This window comes from Falco punctatus (assembly GCF_963210335.1).
Source record: "Falco punctatus genome assembly, chromosome: 1".
In the NCBI taxonomy this organism is placed as follows: Eukaryota; Metazoa; Chordata; class Aves; order Falconiformes; family Falconidae; genus Falco; species Falco punctatus.
Window position 1 is genome coordinate 81319434 of NC_137580.1, and position 12174 is coordinate 81331607.

The 12174-nt window shown below is 38.9% G+C and overlaps 1 protein-coding gene across 8 annotated transcripts in view; it reads right to left on the reverse strand.

The window, feature by feature from the left end:
- Positions 1-12174, reverse strand: part of MARCHF1 (membrane associated ring-CH-type finger 1) — a 259414-nt gene that overhangs the window by 20085 nt on the left and 227155 nt on the right. For all 8 annotated transcript variants that reach the window (XM_080371104.1, XM_080371101.1, XM_080371105.1 and 5 more), the window contains one exon: positions 11018-11198. In XM_080371104.1, the coding sequence (XP_080227230.1) occupies positions 11018-11198 (181 nt within the window). The remainder of the gene's footprint in view (positions 1-11017; positions 11199-12174) is intronic.

Sequence of the window (12174 nt, forward strand, 5' to 3'; positions counted from 1 at the left end):
ATAAAAGAACTACACAATGAAAAGATCTTAAACTTTAACACCTTAAGATTAATGTTTGCAAAGAACTAATAATTCAGTTTTATCAAAATCAAGACAATGCTATATTTCTTTTTTAAGTGACAGTTAAAAGAGCTGGACTTGAATGATACAATCAGTGGCATGCTTCACAAACTTATGCGATTTTTAGCTGTGTATGTCATCAATTAGCAGACCCTTAAAACGTGTAATATAGGGGTATTAAGTAATTTGAGAAGATAATTTCTAAAATGAAGTAGCTGTTTTTGCAATCTGGAAGTACTATTGAGAATACTTGTCATTTACCAACTAGAAGAACTTCAGTACCTGCATCCTAATCATCCCAGCACAGACTAAACAAAAATATTGCTATGCTTTGGAAAGACAGGAATAGCCAGGCTTCATGTCCCTCTCATCCAGCACTCTGTCTCAGACAGAGGCCAACACCAGATGCTTCAGAGAAACCTGAAAGAAATCCCACAGCAAGTAATTATAGCATAATCTCTCCATATTGGGAGCTTCTTCCTAGCTCCCATCTGCTAGAAATTATTTTACATCAATATATGGAATGCAAAAGTACTCTACAAAGTATTTACTTTGCAAACATCCTCTTTGAATGCTGAAACAACATTAACCAATTATTTGTTCAACAGGTCTACACGATCAGCCTTCGGTACTATCATGAACTTCTCTTTTACAACTGCTGTTTCTTTACTTGCCTTGTAAGACATTATATTTAAGAAAAGGATCATTATCTCCTAGCACAGTACACTTCAGTTACCTTATCTAAAAAGATAATCCTGACAGATGAACCGCAGGTGAAATATTAAACCGCTGGTGAGGAGTGAGCCATCACCATAATGCAAAACTAGGGGGAACATTTGGTCCCAAGAACAAGAGGCACACATCTAGAACTCTAGAAAAGATTTACTTTAGGTGCCTGGACATATGCCTTTATTACCTAACAATCAAGAAACAAGCCACATGTGGGCAACCCTTAAAGAAGTAAGGAAAAAAAGGGGTAGAATCTATGTCTCCACTAACTTTTATCACAGGCAATAACAGAAGCAGATGCTACCATTATCTGCTCTCTCTACAGTATTTCTACAATCATTCTATGTATCAAAATTATACAGTTTGTGTGTCACTTCTAGTCTCCTGCCTCTGGCTACTCTGTCTTTTCTAAAAAGCAGCACACCTAACTGAAGGCATGAAATTTTCCTCCAGTCACTAAGTAGCAAATGCCTTTAAATCACAGTCAGTCCAGCTCTCAAACAATAACTTAGATACATTAAAAAAACATTAAAGTCAGTCAACCAAACTACCATACCACAAAGCACAGATCATAATTTTGCTGCAAGGCCAGCTAAGCTGACATTTCATTTTCCAGCCGAAGGAGGTGGGGGTTCTGCAATTTGCAGTATGTACTCCATGGGCAGAGGAGCAACCATGACACGTTCTTGGTGCTGGATTTGAGATGGATCGTGCTGGGGTCAGAGCAACCATGCGTCCTTCCTCCACTACAGCAGCCATAGCAAACCATCTCCCTACAATCTGCGCCAGAGTCACATGGGCTCCCTTTGCACATCTGAGTGTATTTTGGTCTCAGCGTGATGGGTGTGGACAGAAGGCTGGGATAGCATGTTAGAAATAGGAAAAGAAGAGCAATTAGAGAGAAAGGTGGATATAGCAACATGCTGGAGATCAACAACCCATTACATAGTCTTGTATGTCTCTCCATTTTCTTTTGTCCTGTCCAATTAAATTGAAATTTCTCTGAAGGACTGTTCCCTTAGAACATGTCATCTATGACATGGTTATAGTACACGATCACAGTTTTGTTAAGAGTCTTTACTTGAATCACTTTCTCTTTAGTATTCATCACACTGCTTAATTTCCTCGATATCAAATCCTCTAGCCTGCTGAGAAGTATCCTGAAGCATGCATTCTGAAATTAGAGCTGATGAAACAAAACTGGTGACACCTGAAAAGCTAAATCAACAAATATACTTTCTGTTTATTTAGCTGTAATTATAAATGATGTACAGTGTTTTCTCCAGGAGTTACAACAGAATATTAGTTACTCCACCTTCCACCTAGAAAATAATTTTCACCTCTTTGCCTTCTCTTAGACCAGTGCAAGCATGAGCATTCTTATTACTGCCTCGTACTAAATGCACTTGGGTCTTTTTTGTTTGCTGATCACATCCTTGATTCTCCCATTTGACACATTAGTAATTTAAACACTCTTTACAATATGCAAAATTCTTTAAAGTTCTAATTTGTATCTTACAGAATAAAAACCTAAAGCCATTTACCTGAAGAACTTGTACAATCTGGCCTACAGAACCGTGCACTACATTGCTACAGCCCAAGGCCCTTCAGCATCACATCAAGAGGAATGGAGAGAAGTATAGCAGCAAGTGGAGGGAGGAAGGGCACAATGGTACCTTTGCATGCTGAGGAGTCCTGTGAGAAGAGCAGTACAGTCGACTGGAAAGGGAAAGCAGCCACATCTGAAAGTCACTGAGTGAAGAGCAGCCATTTGGTAGCGTTGGGTGAACCTCAAGAACATCTTGCATGTCTTTTTATCTCATTTTCTATCCTTCACTTTGATAGATCAAAGATGCTCTTGCTAATTCTCACACACCCTGCCCTCCACCACCCACTAAATCAATACTGAAAGTGAACCTGAACACTAATTCTTTTTCTATGGTCATTATTTCCTTCCTGAAGTTGTGAGAGCAACTGACCTATGTTGTATGGGAAATGTAATTCAGCTTCTGAGCTTCCCTTGACCAAATCTGTCTGAATCATTAGAGAGATGTAGCTTGGTTCAAATGTCCTTGTAAACCAAAAACCTTTTAAATACATTGTTGTTGAAACATATCTGGATGTATCTTATTTTTGCAACTATGTATATATAGTATATGTCTGAATCACCACGTAACAAAAATTAAAAAAAGGAGCTGATGTGCTTTCTTATCTGTAAATATGACTTTAGCAAGAATACCAATTTCCCAATGAATAGGTACAGCTACCTTTTCTGTCTTTTAATTTTCCTACAAGACAGACTCTTTTGATCCTATTAAATAAAAATGAAATAGAGGAAATTTGTGCTGAGGAAAGGCTACAGTAATTAACACAAAACTACAGCCTAGTGTTCTGTCTAAGTGCTGAGGGAAGCTATTCATTCTGAAGGACCTCCAACAAATGCCATACATTCCAATTTTGCCACATATAAATTGGAGCAGATGAATAAAGATCTGCATAATTCCTGGAGGAAAAGCTCTTTTTTTCCCTCAAGTAAATTTAATAAAATTATACAGGAATAAAATTAAATTAACACTAAAAATTATAAAATATACTAAATTGATAATTATCCTATTTGATCATAATTCAGATCAAGTACCGTATCGCTATGTTCAAGAGAACATCACTATGTTCAAGAGAAGCCATTTTTGCATGCATTCCACCACCAAGCAAGCATCAGCCTGCAAATTAAATGCAGTTCAGGTCATTCTCACATCAATAGGTCCCAGGCAAAATACATGTGAGGCAAATAACCACTGTAAAATTGTATGTGTTAGTTATGTGAGAGATTAATACATCAATCGGCTCACTCCCATTAGAGGTGGTAAGATCCCCAGCTTCAAAATTAAACAGTAAAAATGGCATTTTTACAGAAGTCCATGACTGGTGAAGGTCAATGCTTGGGTTGATTATGCTCTTTAAATTCTATATTACTCGCTATACATTTTGTGTCAGGGCATCACTCCATTTACATTTTTAGATATAAAGCCAGTATCAAAAGATTCTCTTAATTATTTTCAATGCTTCAGCTACCCAGCCCCTCCTCTGTTACAACTACTGATGAGGCCAAACTGTCAAATGGAACACTGAAAGGGCTGAAATGAAAAGGAGACCTCAAGTTCTCTAAAAATTAGAACTGCACGATGGGGTGGGACCCTCTAAGTAAGATGGAAGCAAAACCTTTTGATTCAAGTTGCATCTGAAAACAGCTCAGACCAAACTGTTTATTTCAGCCTCAGAAAACACAGAAGGATGTGCACCTCCATGACCAGCGCGTAACACCACTAATACCCAGAGCTGGACAATCTCCTGAACTCCCTTTGCTTTTGTAAATAGTACCGAGCAGCAGAAGTAGCAAATTTGGTTACTAGAAGAGGAAACAGGGTTTGTTTCGATTTCTGGTGTAATTTTTTTTTCTTTGCTTCATAAAAGAATACAAGTTCAAAGCAATGACAATCAAAACATCTTGTTCCGCCTCCAGGAAGGATGCTGCACGTGGGGATGCCCCAGCAAAGTCTCACAGTACAAGGGCTTTTTGCAAGCCTAAGGGTATGTCATGGCGGTTTCAAGGTATGAGGCACAAGAGGTCAGAATCTCTTGTTAGAAGCCCATGGGAAATGGAACAGTTGCACGAACAAAAGTTGTGTTGAATGGAAGACAAAGAAATATGGAGATGGAAAGCTAACCCACATTCTACCACCATGACAAAGCTAAGATCCGTTATTCTTGTTAGGGCACAAATTGCAAGACAACGTTACTCTGCGAACTACAGCACGCTATCTATATACAGATGAATTAGCAGTAATGCTCTGCTACTGTCTCTCAAAAGCCAGGAATACAATCATCTGAACAAAGCAGCCCCTTGCATCCTTGAGGCCTCACAACAGGATATAAATGCTATAGCATTATTTTTACTTTAAAAGCTTTAATATACACATTCTCCCTTGAGCACAAGGTTATTCACCATAACGACATGATAGCCAATAAGAAAGTAATAGCTTTGTGCCTTTGTGCATACTGGTGAAGTATCTGACCCCACATATTACGAGAAATGATTTGAGGCTAGCAATGTTTTGAGACAGTTTTCTGGAAGAAAGATAACACCAGAGCAGGTTGCCTTGACAACACCGTGTAGCTGCACCAGAAATCAAAAGGAAATGTAGGCTCTTCTTCTATGTTAAGGACTGCAAAGTATTCACCAAATTGAGTTAAAAGGGAACTAATCCCACAGCAAGTCAACATTACCTGACCTATGCAATATTAGCTATCGCTTCTTATCATGAGCCTTATTAGAAAAATGATGAAAAAGTCAGGTGGTTCATACTTCACAGCGCAGGGCAATAAGAAGTGAACAGCAAGTGGTACAGTAATGAGTGCTCCAAGTTTCTGTTTTTTCCTGCGAGACCGCAGGTCTCTTCTGGTTCTGAGAGTCTGCTCTGGCAGGAGAAGAGGTTTCTACTGGCGACCACTTTTAATTTCACAGTAGGATTTGACAAAGATGTCTCTGCAGACTATACCACTTCTGGCAGTGATCACCATATTCTTAAATAAGGAATGTAAATAGGAATTATTCAGGTAGCATTGAACCCAAAATAAACCAACACCCTCAACATATTTTGCCATCACTGAATTCACCATGCATGCTACCAGATTTTACAGAAAAAGATTTATCCACAAAGCATCCAGTTATGAATGAATTCCTGCAGGCAGTTATATTTTTTAAGATTTACTCTTTTTATATGGCTGCATTGAGCACAGAGAAGGGAGATGAATCTGGCGTGCTCACACATTAGCTAAGAACTAATCAGAACTAGGAATGAACAACTGGATTTAGAGTACTGCAGTTGACAACTGTTTTGTAAAAAAAAAGAAAAAAAAGAAAAAAAAAAGCATCCTATGGAGTTTTAAGTCCAACGATGAGCAGAAGCAGATGTGTCCCTGCTCCAGAGTGAAACATTATGTCTGGGAGAGAAATGGGACTTAGAGGTTCAGTTTAGATGTTCCTCTTGTCTATCATAGCTCTCAAAGCAGCATTCTGACTGTCTTCTGTTGCATCCCTAGCTGATTCACGTGTTTGGTTTTTTTTAAGGAGCCTGTGGAATTGCCCATTTCTCTGCTTTACAGCTGGGCATCACCCACAAGTTGTCTGTTGGCTCAGACCCTGTCTTAACCAGTTACAGAGTTCCTACTGACCCTTGGCTTTGCTGCGAACAGGCTATCTTTAACCTGCTATGGTAAACTAAGTATTTGCTTTTGATCCAATAGTTACATCAGCATCATACCAAATAGCTGAAACCTTCCCCAAACTGATTTAACCCATTAATCACTAATCCAGCCACGCAGGGCACTCACCTGCCTGAACTGTGTTTGGCTTTGTACGGGGACCTGAGCTAGCCTGTTCCGTAACTTCTCGCCAGGACCCAAATACCCAGCTCTGAACACTTGTGAACCATGTTATTTCCAACTGGGACTTAAACCTCTAATCCTATATAAGATTTAAAGCTAGCATGGACATTTATCATTCTTATTACATCCGGTTATTTATAAAATATAAGATAGCAAGCAGAGAGAGAGCATTCCTTCCTTCTCTAATGGCAGCAGCTGGGTACACAAGAAGTTGCACAGAGTTCAAGGGTGTAAAACCCAAAGAGAGGCACCTATTACCACATTTAGAAGTACTATTTATCACTGTATAAGCAAATACGAATAAAGAGGATCAAACAAGTATGTTAGAAGATACATGCACACAATTCAAAATAAACAACATAAAGTTTCTTCCGTTACCAGTATTTTAAGACTGGCTTTGCTTCTGTTTAATTTGACAGAAACTTATGACTCTGTTCTAAACGAACACTCCCAATCCCCTATTTTCAAAAGGGATTAATTCAGATACCCTTTTCTATGTGAAAGAAGATCAACCTCAACTGGTACATAATGCTTCCCTAAACAAAAAATTCACTTGCTTTTCCTTAATGACCAAGAGTAACTACACGGTAACACTGTGGAATACTGCTTATGCCTCATAAATAAGACATTATTTGAAAAGAATTTCAAATATAAAACAAAATCAGGAAAAAAAATAGACGTATCTGACACCACAGCATAACCTGTTGGGATAATGCATCAAAGTAAAACATTCCATCAGATACCAGCATCTTAAACGGACAACAAAATTTAAATATGAAAAGTATTTTGAAGTATAGCAGCACACTGTGGAGAAACCTTCATTTGAAGACATTTCTGCATTTTAAGCACCTTTTAATTTGACACTTTAATCCATTTCATACTCACAGTATTTTCATTCAGTTCCTGTTTCTACTACGCTTCAAACACCAAATTCAAGAAATATGAAATGCAGGTGCTACTTTACCAGGATTACATCCTTTTTAAAGATGAAGTGGTTTTCTCAGGCTGACGCTATTACCTGAGAGAGCTCAATAAGGAACTCACACAAGCTTCTTGCCACTTTCTAATTCCTTCCATGATAAATAAAGCCACTACATAAATGAGAAATTCTGCATTATGGATTGCAAATGCTGAAAAGTAAAGTTACAAATGCAACTGCATTATTTGTAACCATGGACAGACATGAGAAATAAAACAGACACACTAAGCAATGCGTAATATTTAACCTCTAAATTTATATTTAGCCAAGTAATTAGACCTGCTCAAGTACATGAAACACGTGCAATGCCTGTTGATCAATGCTTAAAAGGATTACTTCAATGCAAAGACTCACTAAAACGATTAAACTAAGTTTTATTTGATGTCTTGTGCTTTCAGGGATTCTGCAATTAAATAACTTGCATATTGGCATGAGCCTACTGATTTAATAAAGGTATCTTGATTTATGTTAGCTTAGTATGCTGGACATTGTCACTTACGGGTGCTAACAGCTATATGACATGATATTGAAACAATTTTGCTGTAAACCCCTGGACTTTGATAAAAAACTGTTAGGAAACACTGAGAGCGCATGACAGACTGAGGCACGAATAAACATGGTAATTCACCAGTTGAATCAAATAATTTGTTTTATATTTAAATTCTGCTTTTGTGATACTGCAAAAAGCATAGATACCTGTAATTAAGTCCTGTGTCTGTAATTTTTTCCCTTCAGGAGACTAACCGTTGGGAAGTTGCAAATGTATTATGATAAAAATCATAATGGAGCAATGCACAGTCAAGAATCAAACTTTAGAATCTCACATCATGAGTGAGGTAAAGATTAAAAATAAAAACTGATTGAGAAATGTGACCCTTTCACTTGTAGAATGTCACTTCAAATCCAGGTCTAATGGTCATGGAAATGGCATCTTCTGGACTTGGGCAGAAACTTTCACTTTAGGGGAAATAATTACCTTTATTTAAAAAAAGTGAGTTTCTTATGGAATTGAATAGGTACTCTTTTGATGGAGCTAGACCTGTGGTCTTTTATTTAGTAAACACTGAAATGAAATTTGTTTTCAGAATGCCTCAAAATTTATTAGCAAAATAAATACATTTTTTTGGTCAATTTTGCTGTTTCCACTTGGCAGACGGCAAAGCTGACAAGGATTGCATCATTTCCAGATATAACTGCCGCTGTTCATAATGTCCTTGCCATTATGGTCAGAGAATTGCAGAGACTTGGGAAATTTTAATTCACTGCTGCTAGGCTGGACTTAGTGCTGGAGATGGAAGGCTCTCCTGAGCCAAGCCTCTGCACCACCTAAAGCCTTCAAGAAGATCTGGAAATCCTACAGTCTCTAGTGCTCTTCAGGTCCTGCATCAAGACGACAGGATTGTGGAGAGTTTCAGCTTTAGGAGCTGCCTGTCCCACAGGTAACCAGTATCCGTGCCACCTTCTGAAAACCTGGCCTCCTGGGGAATGCCCTGCAGCTGCGCTACCGGGCTGCTTACAAACTTGCAAGGAATTTGACAGTGTTTCACCGGAACTTTCCATTTTTGAAAAATATGTAGGTTTTGACATAACACACTTCCAGTGATTTTTATAGAAGACATTTGAGTGGAAAGTTACCAGTCAGCTGTACGTACCCTGCAGGTCTCTTGACGATCACCCTTTCCTCCCCTACCTTGCCTTCGCTGCAGCTGTCAAAACGCTTGGTTTACAAACAGCCTCTCATCCACTGTTCAGTGTTTCATAAATTTGTGAACGATGGTGATGGTAGTGCATACACTTATTTAGGGATGATGTATTTAGTTTAGTATAACCTATGAAGGGTGATACTATCGAATGCTATAGATGCAAAAAGTATAACTCATTTTAACTTTGAAATCTTTGGAAAGATTTGATTTTAGCTTCTGAAACGGGTGTACATTATAAGAAAGGATCTATAATTAGATGCTGTCCATACTATACAGACAAATATTTGTTAGCACTGCATTTGAAGGGGGGGAATGCTGCCAGCATTTACTGCCAGGCAGATAAACTGCCTTTGAGTACTGCTTTGAGCAGAAACAAAAATATCGTGTCTGGAAGAAGAGACTTATCTTTCTCATGTCAGAAATAAAAAAACCATACCTGAGAACCAAGGATAAGCTGAGTAAGGTGGTAATCATTCAGTTAAGAAATTACAGACTTGCAGGAATTGCATTACCACTCTCAGTCTGCCAGTATTCCATTAATTCCTTTCAATTAGGAAGAAAAAGGGAGAGTGGGTGGCAATGACCACACACAGACATTTATAAGTGCCTACTTCTGATATCAACAGTTATGCACGTTTTTCATTCCTTTTCTCCTTGAATGCCATAATTTTTGTTTCCATCTTTTATAAGTTGCTCTATTATCTAACACAGTCAGGAAAAGGCTTTTGTTAAAAATACTGATATCTGTATATTCTCTTGGGGAAGTAGCTGTTGCAACCATACTTGTTAGATGGAAGGTTAAAGCAATTCGTGTTGAAAATAGAAACATAATCACAGAAAAAATCCCCCAAAGATACGCTACAGGCCAGGGATTTTATACAATTATCTCCTTCCTGTCACCTTAGTTAAAATCTATCTGCCATTACCAAAACCTAAGTCAATATAATTACATTTTTAACCATTAGTTTATTTACATCTGTTTTAATTTCCAGCCTACCTGGCAAGATCTACCTGGCACTTGAGAACTGTGTCCTTTCCTATCACAAGCTTTGCTTGTCAAATCAATCCCAATTCTCTCTTCAACAGTGGTTTACCATCAGGGACTTACTCGAAAATTTCTCTAGATGGGAAATTAAAAGGAATTCCATTTGCTCTCCTTTCACTGAACTGCTGCTACCTGTGCAAGGCTGACAAAAACAAAACGTCTTTTGTCATCAAAATGACTATCGATGCACTGTTACACGTGCATATCCTAGTTATGAGCTAATAGTTTCTACCTGTTTTTCAAGGGTTCTCCCACTGAAATTTATTTTAAATCAAAACTTGCCCTGTTAAATTGACTCAAACTTTAAAGATGCAACAAAACCCCAAATGAATGAGAGCATTTTTAGAGAAAAATCAGAGAGGAAACTTTTCACTCCAGAGAAAACAAAACCCACATATGTTTTACCAAACGCTTCACCTTCCCTATATTGACAACCTACATACCACTATATTGACTTATCCTTGAAAACAGATGAATGCAGATAACACACACTTGACTTTCAGGATGCAAAGTTGTCCTGATTTAGTTTAAATTCCATTAACTAATCTTAATGTATGAGTGATTAATTTGCCCACAAGTGTAACAGTTAGAACAGATGCAGCTAAATTGATTGACTGTGTTACTCCATAATTGCTCCCCCCACATTGGTATAAGCATCATTCTCAACCAGAAGTTATGGGCTCAGCATAAAAATTACTGGGGTGAACTTGCCTGTGTTACTCAGGAGCATAATGTGACAAGTACCATTACTTTCTGGCTTCAACACAGGCAGATAAGCCACTAACAAAAAGCTGAAGATAAAAATCCAAAAGACAAAAGACTATTGCTTGTGCATTTATACTGCATGAGTTTTGCAAGAGAGTCTTTACTCAAAAGCCTCTGCTGCTGTAAATTAACCAGCTTAAATGTAGAAATTAAAATCACTGGGACTGATTTAACAGCAGTAAATACAAAGCCATTTTGGACAGGCAGATGTTTCTTTAATTGTGCCAGTACTTTGCACAGCTGTTCTGGCCATTTGACATTTGAGGATAATTAAATTCAAAAGCACCATACCTTCCGAAGGGGTTTGAGCTTGGTCTCCATTATGAAGTCATACTTGCAGAGTTCGCAGCAGCGCGTGTCCGAGCTCTTAATCCACTGGTGCAGGCAGGCCTGATGGACAAAGCGCAGGGTCCCTGTGCAGCGACACGGTGTGATAAGGGGACTTTCATCATCTCCCTCACAGTGACAGATCCTGACAGGAGGGACAGCAAGAGCTAGTGAAGGAACGTGCCAACCAGCAATGCAAAGGCACTGGTTTATTTACACCGCTTTTTCATTTTCAGACTTGACATTCACGAGACGCCAGGTATATGACCTTTCAGACTGAGGCCCAGGAAACACGCTCCTTGTTCCCTTCTGCCACTTAGCAATTTCTCTTCACTTAGTTATTTCTCTTTGAATTTGCTATTTGGTCTGAAGGTGAATCAATAGAAATAAGAGTTTTTCCCTTTTACACACGACAAAACCTTTAAGACAAACACCAGTGCTCTTTCTATGAGCTGAGTAGTTTTTAGTCTGTATGTGATGCCAACGAGATAGTCAAAGTTAACAGAATTAACCCGAGCTGAAAACATCCAGCATGAAGAGCACACGAAGTTCCCAGGATAACTCTTTCAAGTTACACAGTTAAGAGGCTCAGAGAACAGTTTTGAGTACTCTGGAGTCGTGCATGTGGCACAGCATAGACACTCATGGACACACTTTCTAGGAGGCAGGTGTTACATAAAAGTCACGGCCCTTCCTCTTTTCCATTCCTCACTGCCCCTTTGAAGCCGATCGCCGCGTTATCTGGGAAAACGAGAACCACAGCTGTACGCAGATTTGAGAGAGGTGGTTCCCAGAACTGCTGTTACCTCATAATGGGATACAGAGCTTTTCATGTTGCAGTTTTGCAAAAAGGGATCAGTATCCTAGTGTCGCAATCTGATGGTTTTCTTCTGTGACGCTTGCCCAAATGTCTCGGTGGCCCTCCCCTCTTCCAGACAGACTCCTGATCGTATCAGGCAAACATTCACCCATCCAAACCAGTGACAGCTTCATTGGCAAGCGCTGCTGTGCAGGCAGGAAAGCTCTGGGGTGAGCAGAAGCCTTAACTGAACTCCTGAATTTAAGGAGGTTCAACACAGCAAAGAGTAACTCCCATCCCCAGCCCAGGAGAACACAGCAAA